The sequence below is a fragment of the Aptenodytes forsteri genome, unplaced genomic scaffold (assembly GCF_000699145.1).
Source record: "Aptenodytes forsteri isolate BGI_AS27 unplaced genomic scaffold, ASM69914v1 Scaffold269, whole genome shotgun sequence".
Classification (NCBI taxonomy): domain Eukaryota; kingdom Metazoa; phylum Chordata; class Aves; order Sphenisciformes; family Spheniscidae; genus Aptenodytes; species Aptenodytes forsteri.
The window spans coordinates 1,210,493-1,228,406 of NW_008794418.1; the positions used below are offsets into that span (position 1 = coordinate 1,210,493).

At 61.3% G+C, this 17,914-nt stretch overlaps 1 protein-coding gene across 1 annotated transcript in view; it reads right to left on the minus strand.

Annotated features, from left to right (window-relative positions):
• The window catches only part of WWP2 (WW domain containing E3 ubiquitin protein ligase 2), a 44,231-nt gene extending 29,286 nt beyond the window's left edge, over window positions 1–14,945 (minus strand). Inside the window, exons 1-5 of the mRNA XM_009289436.2 lie at window positions 14,858–14,945; window positions 13,959–14,106; window positions 13,545–13,663; window positions 6,100–6,237; window positions 5,151–5,247 (exon numbers count right to left, since the gene is read on the minus strand). Coding sequence (XP_009287711.1) covers window positions 5,151–5,247; window positions 6,100–6,237; window positions 13,545–13,663; window positions 13,959–14,106; window positions 14,858–14,927 — 572 coding nt within the window. The 5' untranslated portion in view covers window positions 14,928–14,945. The remainder of the gene's footprint in view (window positions 1–5,150; window positions 5,248–6,099; window positions 6,238–13,544; window positions 13,664–13,958; window positions 14,107–14,857) is intronic.
• Window positions 14,946–17,914: the final 2,969 nt, after the last annotated feature.

The window sequence follows — 17,914 nt, forward strand, 5'->3', positions numbered from 1 at the left end:
GCCCTGAACTTCATGCTGCTTACTCAGACCTGCCAGCCTGCCCACGGGTCAAGGCACCCGACTGCCAGTGGCGGAGTCCCATGGAGGAGTAACCTGGGTGCCAAAAACCTTGCTTTTGTTTGCAGGTGCTCACCCCGGCTGCCCCACGTGCTGAGGAACGGCCCCGGGCACCCACAGCCAGAAACCTGCTTGCAGCACCAAGCCGCCACGGCCACCGGCAGTTTGCTCCTTCCACCCCTGCAATAAAGTTCCCAGGAGAGATCCCACACCAGCGCCAGCTCCTGCACCGTGGTGCCGCGCCAGGCGCCGGCGGGAACCCTCACCGTGCCTCCCGCCCAGCTACAAGCTTTGCACAAAAGCAGGTGAGGAAGGTGCAAGTGTTCGCCGCTGCCGGGACAACTGGGACAGCTGTGGCCTCTGGCTGAGGAGGGAACAAGCAGCCGGGAAAGACGGGAGCTTAAATCATGGCGCAGGTTGTGACCGGCTCGGATGTGGCTGCTCCATCTCTTGGGGAGGGGGGGGTCTTCTCTTTGGGCCACGCTGGACCTCCCTTGCCACCGTGTCCCCTTCAGCAAGCTCTCCCCCTCTGACTGCCCTGAGGCAGCCCGAAGGCATTCAAGAATTCAGGGTTTTCAGGCTGATTAAGAAGCCTAGTCATTACTGCAAGCAGGGAGGGGGACAGGGCAGGGCAGGAGGGGAGGGATGCTGCCTTCCCGCATCCGGGGGCCAGGGGAGCAGAGGCAGAGCCCAGCCGCCTCCACCCAGGATCCCAGCCCGGGACAGCGACCACAGAGGGTGAGGACAGCAGGGATTAGGAAGTCTGTTTGCCCCAGCCAAGTTCTCCCCTTAAAAGGGCAAAACCCGCAAACTGTCCCCATGTCTCAGGGCTGGAGCTGGGAGGGAACAGCAGCTTGGCAGCGACAGGGCACAGCATCAGTCATGCCACCCTCACCAGCTCCAGCAAGCCCTCGGTTCCTCCCACTCGCTCCGAAGCCACTCTCCTTGGGGAGCAGCTCACAACAGTGGGCAGAGGAAGGGCTGGGATCGGGAGGAGACATGGGAAAGCAGGAGATCGTTGTTGAAAATAGATCAGATAAGAGCCATGGGCAGAGCAGCCTGTGAGCAGGAGCTGCCAAGGCCGCTTCAACCAGCCACAGACCTTCCCAGGAGGGCAGCCCTGCACAGGGGCTCCTCGAGGCACTCCTCAGACAGTGATCTCGCCCCAGAAACCCCCGGCTACCCCCAGGACACCACTACGTGCTGGGGGTTTGCTTTGGCCACCAGCACCTGGGGACTCGGAGCAGCTGCAGGCGCAGAACGGGGTCCTCTTCCCCCCATCAGGAGGTGAAGTTGCCCCTCGCTGCCCGTCCATGGGGCTCAGCGAGGCACACCGGCACCACACGCCTCCTGAAAGTTGGCCGGCACCCACCTCCCCACATTCGCCCCGTGGCGAGGCCAGGAGGCAGCTCGGCCCCCGGAGCCCCAGCCGGAGGGGAGTGGGCAGGTGGCACCGCTGGCAGGAGCCAGCCCTGCCGGGAGCGGCCCCCGAGGCACGGGACAGATCTGGTCCCTGCCCTCCTCAGCACAGATGAGCTAAGCGCTGCCTGGAGAGTTTTTAGAAACCAAAACAGGATGTTTCCAGGCTGCCAGCCGGCCGCACAGGGTTACCAGGCCTGAATTAGCCGGCCCGCCGCCCAGCCCAGCCCTCCTACGAGTGCTCCCATCTGGGCATTGTCTTTTAATAGATGCATGGAAACAAACCCAGTGAGGCCACGTGAGAGTGGCGGGGCTGGGAACGGGCTCTTAAAATAGGAGCGGGGAGAAAACAAGTCACAGCGCGGATGGGAACAGCCTCTCACGGCCACACCAGCGGGACGGAGCGGGGCATGCAGAGGGCAGACCACCTCCCAGGCAGCTGGCAAGACCCCCGCTGCCCCCCATCCATCGCGGTCCTCGGGTGGCTGCCCCATCGCGTGCTCTGCCCCATCGCCCCTCCTGGGCCAGAGGCAGAGGGAACAGATGATGCCAAAGAGGAAAGTGGCGTCAGCCAGGGTGACATCAACCTTTCAGCTCCCCGCTTCTGCCAAGGCAGAGCCCCCCACGCTGCAGAAGCTGACATGGGCCCCGGGCATGAAACCCAGGAACAGCCGCCTCCTCCCACTGCGGTGGCCAGAAAGTCCTGGCACAAGACGCCAGCAGAGGTGGCAGCACCAGTCTCGGTCTCACTCAGCACACCAGATCGCAAACTGTGGCCGAAGAGGACGGAGGGCAGAGCATGCAGCCAGGAGCCAGCACCAGCTGCAGGGGGTCGGGACACGACCACCAGGAAACACAACCAGGAGAGCCCCGACGCCACATGGGCAGCGGGGGCTCGGCTCCTGAAACACGGAGCTGAGAAATTCCCCCTGCCCCTGCAAAGGGGGGAGTAGGTAGCCACGTCTCCCAGCACCCAGCCCTCTGCAGTGCCAGGAGCAGAGATGGCACCCATGTACCAGCACCCTGGAGCTGGGGCAGGAAAAACACCCCCTCACGCCACAGCAGCGGGACATGCAGCCGAAGAGGCGCCTGGCTCCAAAACCCCAAACCTGGCTCTGGCGCTTGGCTCCAAAACCCCGAACCCAGTTTATTCCTGTTACCCACCCCCTTCCAGCTGACCCAAGACCCATCTCATGGCTTGTTCTCCACAGCCCTGAGCAACCCCCTGGCCCCTCTGCGGTAGCAGGCAGCACACCAGCCATGCAGCACTGCCTGCCTCTCCCCTGCCTGTGCCAGGGCTGCAACCAGCGACAGCAGCTCCCCCAGCCTTTCGCTGCTGCTGCGTCACACCAGAAGCCACATGCCCGGGGACATCCCGCAGCCACACGTGGGGCTTCGCAGAGCAAGGGGTCTCACAAAGGGATGTACTTCGTCTGAGTGACCCGGAGGTGTGTCTGCCGCCTGCCCTCAGGGATGCTCGTGCCCGTCGCTAGCTGAGCGGTGACTTTTGGACATCACACAAGCAGAGAAAGCAAAGCATGCTGCACTGAAGAAATCACTTGAGTTTGCACAAGCTCCTGACAGGTGACAGCAGTTTCTCACAGCCGTGCCTAGATCGCAATACCCGACGTGGCTCGCGAGCCAGAGCCTCCCCGCAGAGCGAGCAGTGAACCAAGCTACTTTATTCTCTGCTGTCATAAGAGGCCCCTTTGGCCACCACAAGACAAGTGGGGATTGTAGCAACCCTCTCGGCACCCACAGCACCAGCCCTCAGCCAGGGACCTCTGGGCTCTGTTTTCTCTGCACACAGAGGGCTGTGGAATTTCACACCCTGTCACCAAGATTAGCAGCAAATCCCAAGATGACATTTGTTCAGGAGAAGAAAGAGAAGCCCTGACCAAGCAGTTTCCCTTGAGGGGACAGTGTAGAAATAGCTGAGGAGCAAAGAATGACCCTTTTCTTTCCGTCCTGCCTGCGAGCGAGTTTGCCAGCATCCATCACCAAGCCCATGAAAATAAACACGGCTCTGCATATAAACAGAGCAAACATCAAACAGCATTCCCATGTGCAAAGGACCCGTACTCCGCTCTGGAGAAGGCAGCTGCCTCCATGGTGGGTACGTACAGCAATGCTCTGCCCTATGTAGCAGTACTACATCAAACTGTGGAGTTATGTCCAGAACAACCCTAAATTCAGGTGAGCCTAGGATTAATTGAAAACTGGCTACTAAGTTTCCCATACCAGAGCAGCCATGGGATTTTTAATGATTGCAGGCACACCTGGAAGCTCTCTGAAGGTCCCCTGCATAAGTACTGGCCAGACCTCACCACACTTCTCTCGCACACTCACAGGTCGAGACAACACCAAAAGCAGAAACTACTTACAGACAATCGGAAAGCAGTCGGGAATCAGAAATAAGCAGTCACACCTAGTGACCAGGCTGAGCCTCCCAAACTAGAACTTTCTTTGCAGGCTTTCTAGCCCCTCTTGAAAGCTAAGTGGCCGCAAAGTCCAGCTCTCATCAGGACACTGAGCACTCTCTCACCCGTGAGAAGGCTTTAACACCCAGACAGCAGGAATCAAGAGGAGCAGCCACAAGAAAAGGACACAAACTGTGTTCAGCAATCTGGTCCCAATTTCCCATCCCACTCCCTCCTTGGGTGGGAGACAAATAGGTGATATGGAGGGCCAGGGTCACTTTTTAGAGCCGAAAACATTTCTCCCCTTTGCTCATCTCTTGTATGTGCCTGGCAGATAAAGAAGGAGCAGAAGAGCTCAAGGTGTGGGGCTTGTTGCTGAGAATGCTCCTAAGCCTGGGGGCACGCAGAGCCTCGTATTGGGCAGGCTGCAGGCGCCCTCTCTACAGGCACACTTCTAACCAGAACATCTGTATAGGCTGCTGGGCCACTGCCATGCTCTGGAAATATAAATAGGTGTTAAATTCAACTCCATGTTGACAGCGTGACACGTCTCTCGATAACCACAGCTCCAAAAGGAGCAGCGCTGAGCCACTCCAGCCCAGCGAGAAGGCAAGGAAGGGCACCGTGCCAGGCACAGGATGGCCTGGTGCCCAAGCATCTCATTTCCTTTGGAAGCAGCTGTTATTTCTCTGCAGCTCTGCTTGCTCTGCTTCTCCTGCTCTCCCTGGACCTTCGGAAGCGTCCCCCTGTGACCATCGCCCAGACGGGCATTGTGCTTCCCAGCCTGGCCCAGTGCCTGGCCAGGGCTGTGCTCGAGGCAAGAGCTGGGGTCCCCGTAATCCCCATTTGAGGGGACCCCTGCAGATTAGCCCTTTGCTGGTTTGCCTAGTCACAGTCTGCCCCATACCTCCCTGACAGACCATTCCCTCCCCTGCCAGTAGAGCAACTGGTGGAAACTCTCTGGGTCATCACAGACCTGATATTCCTTGAGAAACAAATACTTTAAGAGAGGCTCAGGTCAGCCGCACCCCGGCCCTATGGCCACCCCTCAGCACCTCCCAGCTCTGCTGTCCTCCAGGTGGGCCAGCCCACCCCTGCTCCACACCTCCTATGGGCTGCTTTGCTGGGGGCTCACTGGGAGATCTGGAGTGGGGTCCACCGCACAAGGATGATCCAGACACTTCTCAGCTGCCTCACAGCCACAGCAACCACCCAGTAACGGACTGACAGGTGCTGCCAGCACAGGACCCTTACCTTGGTCTGCTTCCAAAGCAGTTTGTACTGGGAGGCTGGTGTCTGCCCTCTGTGGCTGCAGCCATGCTGCTGGGGTCCCGTCCAGGCACCTGGGACCCTGAATGAGTGGAGAAAAAGTGGGTGAAGAAAATGACTGAGGCACCCACTAGTTCTAGCCTCCTTCCTTCCCTCCCTCCTTCCAGAAAGGAGACCCAAAAGCACAACAGCTCCACATACTGCAGGACAGACCCACCAGCACACAAGGACCCCCTGCCCTTACGCTGGGGTGCTCTCCTCTCCCACCGCTGTGCAACAGCATAGCCTGTCCCCACAGCACCCCGTGGTTCTGAGCGCAGCAGTAGGGAACGTAAACGCAGGACTTGGCAGAACTGGCAGCACCAGGAGAGCGGCTGCATTTAAGACTCCCAGATTTCACAGGCTTCATCTCCCAGAAAGGAAGGGAAGGAGCCAAGGGAAAGCAATGCACCAGTCCCTGCCCAGCACAAACTCTGCTTGCTCCCCAGGCAGCCCTGACGGGTCAGACATCAGTCCGTGTCTCTACGCGCCCTCTGCCATGGGAAGCCCTTTTCTGAGCAGTTCATTAAATACAGAAGCCATTTCCCCAGCCCACATGGGACAGAGAGGGAAGGGGTTGAGACGCACGGGCGGCTGGTGGAGGGCTCGGAGAAGGGCCGCTCCTCTCACACCGGCAAGGAGGCAGGGCGTGAGCTTGTCGACGCTCCCGCTCCTGTCCCACCACATGCTCGCTCCCACGGGAGCCCGTGCACAAGCCCAGAGCTGGGGCGGGCAGGGGCCGGAGCCTTACCTGGGAGAGGAGGTGGCTGCTAGCACTCGGATGCTTGCTCAGAGGTCCTGGGGGCCGTGCTCTCAGCCCCAGTCCTCTCCCCGCCACTGCTCACCGCCTCGTGCTCAGAGCCACCGCATGCATGCGGAGACGGGCGGCACTCACCCTCTGTCACAGCACTGCCATTAGGCAAGCTTCCCAGATCAACAGCAGGCCCGTCCAGGAAAATCGTCAGCTCTCCACCGGAGACAACGCTGCCTTTGTTCTCTGTCTGCAGGTCCAGGGTGAGCTGCCTGTTCTCCACTGTGGGAGACGAGGGGACATGGAGAAAGAGACCAAGCAGTCACCACTCAGGATGCCAGCCGTGATGGAGGATGGCTCCACCACCCCGGCTCCCCCATGGGACGGGACATCAGCCTCCTGGTCCCCTCCAGGTCTCCCCACACCCCCAAAGGACAATGTGCCCGCTCCCTCAGGGCCAGGTGTCCCAGCGAGCACCGCCGGCATTGGTCCCACACCTACAGGTACCTACCACCATCGCCAGAGGACACCTGGCCAGCCCCACCACCAGCTCCCAAGGAAGACCCTCCTTCACCAGCCATTGCTCACAAAGCGGGGTCCCTCCACAGGGGTGGAGCTGCCCCAGGGCCCCCGGCTGCAACACAGCCGAGACCACCATCGCTCACAGGTCCAGAAGCTGGAGCTGTAGGGGAGATCATGGCAGAAAAGCCGAGGGATTCGGCTGGTTTGACACGACACAAGGGGCAAAAAGGGTCCTGCATGACAGTGACCACTGGCAGGTGCCTGGGACACGAAGCAGGCTGATGGCTACATGCCCAACTGTGCCTGAAGCCCTGGCCCGCTGCAGAGGAGCAAGCGGGATCTTTCAGAATTGGGGGTATCCTCATGCCACCTAGAAAACCCAGGTAAGCAGCAAAGGAAAACCCCAGGCACATCCCTCCATCCTCGTCCCCGTGTATCGGTTCCACTGAATGCAACTGTCACAAAGGGCTACCCCCAAACGCACAGAAACACTCCGCTGCGGCATGAGACCGCCTTTGCAGAAGCTTCTGGAGTGGGTGGCATGGACTGGGAGGCTCTTGGAGAGACAGCCGCCAGCTCCACTCCCCTCCCTCATGAGCCAATTTGGCTCCAGCAGCTTAGCGAGACTTTGCCAGTCACAGCTCCACGCACAGCTGGACACTGTGGCTTTGCTCAGGGGTAACGGCCCTGGGAACACCGCTCACTGTTCTCCCCTCGGGCACAGAGCAAGGGGCTGCAGCGGCAGGGAAGGGGAGCCAACAAGCCACATGGTGCCATGCGCCAGGGCACCCAGCAGCTGCTTCGAGAACCGGCACCTGCCCTGTTTCACCGACATATGTTGGCAGCTACGGCTCTCTGCCTCCACGCGCCCCAGGACAGACACCCGCCACCCTTCCAGCTCCTCCGAGGCCTCCTGAGAGCTCCCTACTGCACATGGACAGCAGCAAGCGGCATCCCTGGAAGCCACCAGCACCCAGCACTGCTGGAGCAAGGCACAGTGCGAAGGGGCTGCCTGCACACCTCCCACAGCCTCCTCCAGCCGTGCACACAAAACCACCTACTGCAGAGCCACGTCCCCACAAGCGATGAGAGAACAACATGACCCTCAGTGCCCACAGGCAAGCAGGGCTCTCGCACCGTCGTAGCAATGCCTGCCGGAGCCAGCAGGACTGAAACACCCTGCTCCGCCACAGAAGGCCAGAAAAATTTGGCTGCGCCAGCCTGGGACACCGGCCCAGACACTTCCTGACTCATTTGCTCAAATAATATTTTTATTATACACAGATTGCTCATGACACAACGGCACCATTTTTTAGCAACCTGCTTTGTCCCGGTCCGCCGTGTGGACAGGGTGCGGTACCTGCCTGTGGGAGCGGGAGGAGGATGGGAACAGGCTCCCCATGAACCCCTCGTCCCATCTCTGGCTCCGGGGTGAGACATGCTGACGGGGCCCCAGGTTGTGCAACTGCCACCCATACAGCACCTACGGCTCCCGGCTGCCAGCCCAGCACTTGCACAGCACCAGGGGTGAAGGCACAGAGACCACGGTGCCGCTGCGCACTGGCCTGGCCGTTGCCAGGACCAGAAGCAGCCGTGCACCTCTCATGCCAGCCCGGAGAGCAGCTCCTGCCCTCCCTCCCTGTCCAGAGCTGCCCCTCCCCGCAGGGCGCCTGCCAGCCTCGCACAACTGGGAAGGGACACAAAGGGGACGGAGAAGGGGTCCGGCATGAGGCCGGTCACAGCAATCGCACCACGTGCGCCGGCCCATGGCTGTTAGCCGTCCTTCCTCCGGAGCCGACCAGCGCTGTGAGGGGGAGCCCAGCTGCAGGGCAGGCAGCTCCGTGCTGGGATTCACCACCCCCTCCTCCAAGCGGTCTCTGCCCTGCAGGGCACTAAACAGGCACCCCGAAGCCCAGCGCCATGGGGTCTGCAGGACAGGCTGCACTCGTGGATCTCCTGAAAGTGTCTCAGGATTTTAGTGCCAAGGAGGCAGGTGATCCCTCAGTGCCCGGGGTCTGGGCGCAGCAGGAGCACATGCTCACGGGGGCACAGCACCGAGGTTGGCACCCAATTCTGTCGCTTGTTACTCGCCCATCATCAGACAAGGGATTCTGCTAAGCCTGGTCTTACCCATCTGCCTAAAGGAGTTGCTCTCGGTTTGCTTCCAAAGGAAACCGACCTCACAGACCTTTTTAAGAGCCTGAGATAGAAGATGCTACTAAGCGCGGCCAAAAACCAGAACAAATCCAGACCCTGTTTCTCCCCAGCTGCTCCAAGCCATAGGAATTTGCATTTTCTCCGAGCTGTGTGGAAGTCGTACCCGCACACTCCGGGGGTCCCCTCCATCCCCCTCTGCGAGCGCCCAGCAGCCGAGCGCGCCGCTCTCCCCGCCAGAGCTGCACAAGCCCTCATTGTGCAGGCGCCCAGCCGAGGGGGCAGCAGCAGCGCAGGAGCAAAGACAAGGTGTCTCCAAGCGGAGGATGTGAACATGAACCTCCCAGCCGGCTTCCTTCTCCCCCTCTCCACCCCCTCCAGCTTTTTTAAAGAAAATAAACACTAGCAGAACCTTCCATTCACTGTCCCAGTCCAGCACACGGGACGCACAAAGGGACATTGCTGTTGCACCAACAGAGGGTCCCCTGAACGGCTGAGCACAAAGGCCGCCTGTGTCCCGCCGGCAGCCAGAATGTCAGAGGGATTATTATTATTTTGGGAGGGGGTCGGGGGGTGATTTGGTCCTGAATAAGGTCTCAGTTCAGCTACTTCCAGTGCCCCGCACGCAGCATCAGAGCTCCCATTTAGCAGAGGTGAGCTGGAATTCCCACCCAGCCCATTAAGCGGATTTACGGTTCCACGAAGCGAGGCTGGTAGCAGCCAGCGCGATAACGGCCCCGGGCTGAGCCCAAGCCCTCCGGGACCTCTAGGAACCACACGCGTCTGACGCCCATGGGCACAAGCACCAGAGAGCTGCCGCACGGGACAGGGCAGCCCCTCTGCCTCTTCCCTGGGTTGGGTGGCTCCGTCTTCGCACACGCAGCCAGGAAGATTTCCAGACAGACAGCCGGACGGTGCTTCCCACCCTCTCGGCTCCCCAAACCCTCTTTGCACAGTTCCACTGGATGCAAAGGCCAGTTTCCACTCAAACGGCTCCACGCGATCAAAGCTGCATCCACCATCGCCCCTTGAGAGCAGCCCCCCGCGGAGCAGCCGGGACTGTCACTTACGCAAACAGAAGATAAGCAGATCCTCTGGGCTATCCTGAAAACCACGCACTCCAGCCAGCAACCTACTTGCCCCCCATCAATCTGCAGAAGAATCAAATCCCAGAGCCAGAACCCTGCCCTGAAAGCACCCTGGCACTAGACAGAAAAAGCAGGGCAGAAAATAACATCAGCGGGGCCACTCTCAGCCCCAGTGGGAACACTGAGCTGTGCCAGCTTCCCCCGGGTCTTGGGGCCCCGGAGCTACCCCAGAGCTCAGGGCTGTCAGGCAGGCAGCACCACTCACAGCACCCACCTCCCTGCTGCTTGGCAAGTTAAGCCTAGCTTAACCTTTGTGCATACCTGCAGCGGAAGGAATGACTCCATGCTGTGGCTACAGTCCCCCTGGGAAGAAGCAGGGGGAAGTCAGACCTTCCAGAGCCATCCCTAAACCAAGGAGGAACCCAGAGTTTAGGGGAAGGAATAATCTTTACTGTCCCAGGTAAAGAGTAAAAGTCTCCCCAGGCAGCGGGAAGCTTTGCCCCTGCTGCTGACCCAGTCTCAGCCACCGCAGCTTAGAGACAACTCGGTCCCACTCCACTCCACCCACTCCCAACTGGCAGAGCTAGGTATAACCAGGAGGACCTCAGGCTTCTGCTTTTTTCCTCTGAACCATCACAGCCCTGGGAAGGAAGACAAGATGGGAAAAGAGTCAAAGAGCCTGCTATCTCTGACCAGGGGCAGCTGGCTGTCTGCAAAACAGACCTGGCCAGGGCACGGCAGGACCAGAGCCAGCAGACCCTGCCTACTCGCTGGCTCAGGCACAGAGAGCAGCCTCCCATCCAAAGAGAGCCTGGAGGTGGCCAGGGCACGGGGACAGTGCTGGTGGTCACAGTCCCATCAGCTCTGCAGGACACTCGGGACGCGACACCCGAAAGGTGATGCGGGGTAGGCACAGTCCGACCCCCGCTGTGACCCACTGGCTTGGACAACCAGTTTTACAGGACTTTTGCCCAGCTGCTACAGAGCCAGCTCACTGAACAGTCACCTCAGCCAGCCTGTGCATTTGCCTTCATGACTCCTCGCTAAGAACCTTTCCTGCCGGGCCATGCAGCAGAGCTCCTTTGACAGCATATCCACGACTGGGGGGGGGAAGCTGCAGCTTTCCAGAGGTTTGGGGGTTTGCTGCTGGCTTCCTGGAGGGTCCCACGAGGCCACGGCTCCAGCAGCTCTGCCTGGGGCGCAGCAGCAGGGAAAGAAAAGGCTCCGCAGGATCTGTAAAACCCTGGCATGTGGTGCCACTCAAGAAACAGGAGCCTGTTGATGTAACTTGCAACCCGAGCGGCGAGCAATAAAAGCGAGCGCTTTCATTTGCGAGCTGCAGCCTGGCTCACTCTAGCGCCTGCACAGACATCCCTGCACACAGGGGAACCAGCAAAAAACAGCGAGGCCCAGTATTGGCTTCCAGTGGCAGAGCGTGGCACAAGGCCGGCCGGGGACGTTCCTCGGGCCTTGCAGGAGAAGCAGGCGAGGAGCTCCCGGAGCCTGGGAACAAAGAGGTGCCTCTGCAGCAGGCAGCAGCTCGGGGGCCGGGGCAGGGGGCCGTGCCATTGCAAATTAGCTGTTTTATGGGAGCCCTGGGAGCAGCTCCGTGGAAGGCTCCAGCTCATTTTCTGTGATTGAGCCCATTCTTACCCACCTCTCCGTCTCCCTGGCCAGTCCCCTCCGAAAGCGGGAGGGCGCTGCCTGCCAGAGGAGAGGCCCTGGAGGCGCCTGCCAAGGCAGTGGGAAGCACAGCGAGCCCGAAATCAAGGCTGGACCTGCCCGGAGCAGGAGCTCCCGTCCGACAGCTCGGGCTGTTAGCTCCAGCAGGCTCTCCCCATCTTCCCAGGAGCTCAGGCCTGACCGGGCTCGTTGCTGAGCTCTTTTTCCAGGCTCCAGGCCTCAAAGCCGAGACTCTTCCACCTGAAGCGAGGCGTGCTTGGCAGGAGGGCCGACAGAAAGAACAGGGGGAACTCCAGCGTCTTCCTGGCAGGCGGGAGCCCTGCACGCACAGCCACAGACGTCACCGGCAGCGAGAACACTACCCCTGCCCAAAAACAGAGCAACCAGAACAATTCTTCCGCACCAAGTAGAACAACTACAGGAACATAAACCAAAGGCCACAGCTACATTCACATTATTGGTAACTTACAGAAAAACTCACCAAAACCACAACAAACCCAACTAAGCTAGAAAGCGAGTCTGCTGCCCGGCAGGAGCAGCCCTTGGGGAAGGCACACTCCTGCTGAGTGCTTCCCAGGAGGGGGAGATGGCGGCCAGGCCTCCACCAGTGGGCACACGCGTTTCGGTGCCTTCGCCACGCAGAGGGTTGCGGGCTGCATTAGGACATTACTTGTCCGACTCGGGATGGCTTGAAATCACAAATGGCCTTTGCATGCCCTTGTGTGACCTGACCCCTCCCCTAGGCTGGCAGGCAGAGGGAACAGGCTCCCCTCCTCTCGGCAGGCGAGGAGCCTCCTCGAGGAAGGGGTCTCCCAGGCGCCCAGGCTCCCACGGGACCTCTGGGGGCCCGGCAGCAGTCCGTGGCCCACTCAGAGCTGCAGCAAAGCCCAAAGGTCAAGCAGCGCATCTGCAGAGGAGGGAGCAGACACCAGGCTAGACAAGATGGGCAGACGAGAGCACACGGCTTGTCTGGGCAGTGCCAGCTGCCCCCAGCCCACGGCAGCACCTTCCTGGCAGGGTAGGGCAGGCTCTGCAGCTTTAAGAGTCCTCCCTCCCAGCCCAAGGTGTCAAGGAAAAATCTGACACGTTTTTCCTGGTGGATGTTAATGGACAAGCTAGAACAGCCAGTTGCCTTTTCCATTCATTTTCCACACAGCCCCCTGGGACGCCTGCTAATGAAAGAGCCGATTGTGCCCCTGCAGAGGAGCAGGCAGGTAGGGCGGGAGCAGCGGCGGCTCCAGGAGCCCAGCACAGCAGGGTATTCGCACAGCTCGGGAAGAAAAAGCTGCAGAGGAGGGTGCCCTGGGGCAGAGACCTCCACTGCAGGCTGCCTGGCAACAGCCCAAGCAACAGGCAACCCAGCCCTGCAGCTACCCGGGGCGGACGTTCAGGTCCTCCAGGCTTTGCGAGATGACGGCGGCAGCAGCAGCAGAGCTCCCTGCATGGCCCTCCCTGAGATGACGGCAGCAGCAGCAGAGCTCCCTGCATGGCCCTCCCTGCCCCAGCAGGACAAAGTGCCGCTCAGGGGCACGGCAGCCCTGCCCGCCGCAGGGAGCACAGCGGGGACACCATCGCGGTTTCGTAGCCTGCAGCTGGCAGTGCCAGGGGGAGCAGCTCACCCCAGCCCCTCGCACAGGGGAGCCTGAACCAGCCCCGTATCCCCCTGGGGCACAGGAGGCCCCTCTCCCCGCTCAATACCAGGTCTGTCTCTCGCAAGCGGTGGAGCTTTGCTTGGAAAAGACAGAGCGAGCCTTTTCCAGCCCCGCACAGCCGCTTGCGTGGCCCAAGCCCTGAATGCCCACCTTTATGCGGTAGCTGCTGTCACGAGCCACACTCTGGCGACCACAAATGGCAGCAAATAGCTGAGGGGTTTGTGTTTCCATGCAGGCTGCGGCACCCTGGCTAACAGAGGCATGGCTTCCGTCACGCCCCAGCCCACCGGCCCTGACAGGCGGCCCAGGGTGCACAATGGCGCCTTGTTCCCTCCTGGGGCAGGGGACTGCATGGGAGCCGCTGCGGCCACCGCCTTTCCTCCCCACTGCGCACCTACGGGGCAGGTGAGGCAGCAGGACCCTGCGGACCATGGGGCCCCCAACCGAGGCAGAGGCCGAGGGACCCCAGTGGGGTCCAGCTTTTACGTACGTTTCCCACCGCTCTTCAGCAGGTTGCCGAGGCTGACGGAGGCAGTGCCCAGCAGCTCGTTCCTCAGGGTATGGCAGCTCCACACCTTCAGGTCCAAGTGGCTCTGAGCCGTGACGTTCCTGCAGAGACCAGAGAAGGGGGCCATCACCGTGGCCTCATCCCTGCTCGGGGAGCGGGCAGTGCCAGGCCCGCCAAAGCCAGGGAGCAGAGGGAGGCGGGCAAGGCCATGGGGCAATGGGAGACACCCCCCTCCCACCGCCCTCCCAGCCTGGCTGTCCCTGGCAGCGTCCTTGTCTGGGGGGGCAAAGATCTCCAACATCTGAGCGGCCCCAGCCGATGGCACAGTGGGGTACACTGGGGAGCACGGGGCCAGCCCTGGCACCAGCCCCACACTGGGGAGTCATGGAGACTTACAGGACAAGGATCTCATTCCACAGCAGCTCAGAGCTCCCCATCTGCTTCCCCGTCTTCTTGGTCTCGCTGGGCAGCCCGTCACCTGCCACCTCCACGTAGCAGTTCATCCGTGACAGGCGGCTGTGTGCCTTGGGCTTCACGGACACGACTGGGCAGGGGGGAGAGGCAGAGGGTCAGGCAGCTGCAGGGGAGACCCTGTCCCCTGCCCCACACACACACACCCCATCCCTGCCAGCTCGGGGTGCCACGACTCACCGCAGAGTCAAACTGCTTTTGGGAAAGGGGCAGTGAGGAGCGATTCTCCTGATGGCAGCAATGGCCGCGTCCAGGTGCTCCCGTCACCAGCCCCCAGTCACTGCCTGTCCCCAGCTTCACCCACGCCTTGGCCCCACACCCAAAGGCTGCAGGAGTGTCATGGTCCCCACAGGCACCACCCTACCCCAGGGCTTGTGGGCAAGGTGGGGGCAAGGGGGCTCTGCCAGAGCCGCTGGGTAGAGGCACCCACCAGACGAGGCTCGGCTGCCCCCCAGGCCAGCGGTGCCCTGCGCAGGGGCTGTGGGGCAGAGCCGGGGACACGGCTCAAGGGGACGCAGCTCCAGGCGTCGGGAGCCATCTCGCGGCCACGGGAGCACCTACGCAGCCCTGGCAGGGCCACAAGAGCCACGTCCCGACAGCAGCCGGGGAGAGGAGGCGGTGGAGCCCAGCCAACGGCCGCTCTGCTTCCCTGGGCGCCCATGGGACGCAGGGCAGTGCTGGCCTTCCTCAGCCCCTGCTCCCCCCCAGAAGGTCTCCCAGCCCAGGGTGCAGGCAGACCACTTGCCCGGACCAGACACACTCAAAATCCACATTCCCCACCGCAGGACTCCCGACTCCACCTCCAGCGAGACAGCGGGACCCACCTTTCACGGAGAGCTGGAACTTCTCGCAGGGCAGCCCAGCCCTGGCCCTGCTGGAGCTCGCAGCGGCCATGGCATCACCCCTGGCTGGAAGCAGAGACAGAGGAGACACCTCAGCACCGCTTCCACCGTGCAGAGGAAGCCAGAGGAAGCCGGGGCTGCACTGAGGTCCCAAGTCAGACCCCCGAATGCAGCCCGGCCGTTACTGCAGATGACCCACACGGCCGGGAGACTTGGCAACCGACAGGCACACGCCAGGTAAACACAGGTTCCCTCTCACTCCTGAAAAACCAGCCCTGCACCGCAGGCAACGGCAACGCTGCACCTAGGGAGAGAAACTCCCCTTCAACGGCGCCGCCATGGCCTGAAGAGATTCAAGCCAAGCTGGGCAGCGCTCAGCCCTGCGGACACCCCATTTGGGTGGCTGCAGCTCACCCCGACCCAAAGGTCGCTGCCGATCACAGCCGGCACGAGGACAGAGCAGTCTCCAAAGCCTTCAGCAGATACGCTGTCTCACGCCCTGCTCTGGGCTGCTGAGCAGCAACACCGGCTCACGAGCAGCCTGCGTGGCCACCATACAAGGGATCCCTTGGAAAGCAGGAGGCAGTGACACCGGCAGAATAGAGGAAGGTCCAGTCACGGTACGGGGAAGCAGCTGCATGCCTCAAGGACAGCCTGGGTCTCTTCCTGGCAGCAAAATCCCACAGAAAAATTGGTCCCGCTACTCTAACACACTGTCGAGGGAACGGGGACCGCAGCTGCTCTGAACACAGAGAAGGATCACACTGCAGAGAGCAGGCTACAAGCCCAGACCTCCACTTCCCCAAGCGCTCACCACTTCCTCGCTCTCCGGCACCACGTCACCATCACCACAGCGCTTCCCCCTGCCCCTTCTGCTGTAGCTTTCCCCCCTGGAGTCACCCACCAGGGACAGGGAGTGGGCGGGAAGGACGCAAGCTGTAACACCCAGGGACGCTGCAGAACACGTGGCTGGGTACCTCTGCCCAAACGACTGACCACAAAGTAGAAGGATGAGGTCATGTATCACACAGAAGCACGAGGTGCTCGGTCTGGGGCCAGAGAGTCAGCTATTGACTCGCGCCGTCCTCCTGAGCCTGCAGGCAGCAGTCCTCCTCTCCGCACTTCCCAGGCAGAAGAGCTGGAGAGGATGCGCTGAGTGCGGGCGCCTGCAGTGGGTGTCAAGGTCACGGACCAGAGGGTCCCTGCCTGCGCAAGCCCCCAACACAGCGGGGCAGACAGAGGCATTTGCTGCCCATGCCCAGGCAGGAGCAAAGAGGAGCCTCAATCCTGTCTCCCAGGGCAGCAGCGAGGGCTCAGATGGGGTCAAACCTGATCCCCCCCCCAAGCCACCGAAGCCAAGAGCACCCCTCCTGCCCGGCCCTGGACCAGAGTGCCTGCCAACCTCTCCCTCTCCTGATCAGCGGGAGGGAAGCATGAAAAGGGGAGAAGGGCACCTCGAGCAGCTCCAGCCTCTGCCACCTCCCCTCTCATGCAGGAGTCCCTCTCTCTCTTCCCTGCCCTCTCCCCACACCCTCATTAGACCTCACCAAGCTCCATCTCAAAGCCAGGTTCCTTTTTAAATCCCCTCTCATGGACCAGGGACTCCGCGCTCCATCCCCTACCCCATGCGACCTCACCCCCCCCCAGCACAGCAAACCCTCCCGGGAAGCCTCTGCCACCTCCCCTCTCATGCAGGAGTCCCTCTCTCTCTTCCCTGCCCTCTCCCCACACCCTCATTAGACCTCACCAAGCTCCATCTCAAAGCCAGGTTCCTTTTTAAATCCCCTCTCATGGACCAGGGACTCCGCGCTCCATCCCCTACCCCATGCGACCTCACCCCCCCCCAGCACAGCAAACCCTCCCGGGACTCCGTGCTCTCTCCGTGCCAGCCCCATGCGACCTCACCCCCCCAGCACAGCAAACCCTCCCGGGACTCCGTGCTCAGCCGAGACCTGGCCGGTGCCTTGTACGATCCCCACCTCTGCCTGGAAAACCTCGTTTGGTACCAGACTTGCTGCTGTCTCGGCTCTGTCAGATGGTGGCTGGAGGCTCGCTAACACATGCCGATCTCCTCCCCCTCACGAGTGGGGGAGAGCTGACTTACGGAGGGAGGTCTTTCACGAGACTAATTGCACTTGCTACTACTACAGTTACTCCTACTCCAATTAGCCCGGCCCACAGATCACCCTGGCCTTCCCTTAGGATATTGTTATTCCTCGTGTTTGTTATGACTCCCCAGCTCCGCATCACCACTTATTTCATTAGCGCCATTAAGCAGGCCCACAGAAAACAGCCCGGCACACGTGCCCCTCCTAAGCAGCACCTCCTGCGCCAGCCTGTGACCAGCCCCTGGGCTAGACCGACCGGCCAACTTGTCCTTCAGGGCCTCTCACCCTAACGTTAGTCACCCACGCCCCCAGAGTTATTGTGGTAAGACCCAAAGGCTCACTCCCCTGCAGCGGGGACTCTGGATCCCGTGTCCTCCCTCGCAGTCACGGGTGCCGCTTTTGCTCTTCTCCAGCTGTCCCCCACGGCGATGCCAGCCTTGCCGGCCCTGCCGCCCGCTGCCAGCCCCGCCAGAGAAGGCGATCCAGGGTTCCCAGCCCTCGCTCCACACACACGTCCCCTCACGGCCCTGCCGCTCTCCCCCATTCCCGCTGTGCCCCAGTGCCGGGCTGCTGACCAGAGCCACCGCGACGTGCCTGCCCTGCGCTCGCAGACTCGCCTGAGCATCCCCCGGCAGAAGAGGGCCCCGGGCCAGGCCGGCCGCTGGTTTCCTCACTGCACCCTCCCGTGTAAGATGACACCAGAGACCGTTCCCGTTTGGGCTGCGTTCATCCCTTTTTCTTTTAAACCTTGACTCTTTTTCCCCACTTCCTCTCTTCCTGATCCTACATCATTTCACTATCGCTCGCTTTAACTTCCCTGGCCACGTGAAATACCCCTCAGCTACCAGAAGGCCCCTCCGCGTTCGGCGCCGTTCCCCAGGCGCAGCTTTCCTCCCCCACCGGCCTTTTTCCACCCCCTCGGCAGACTCGG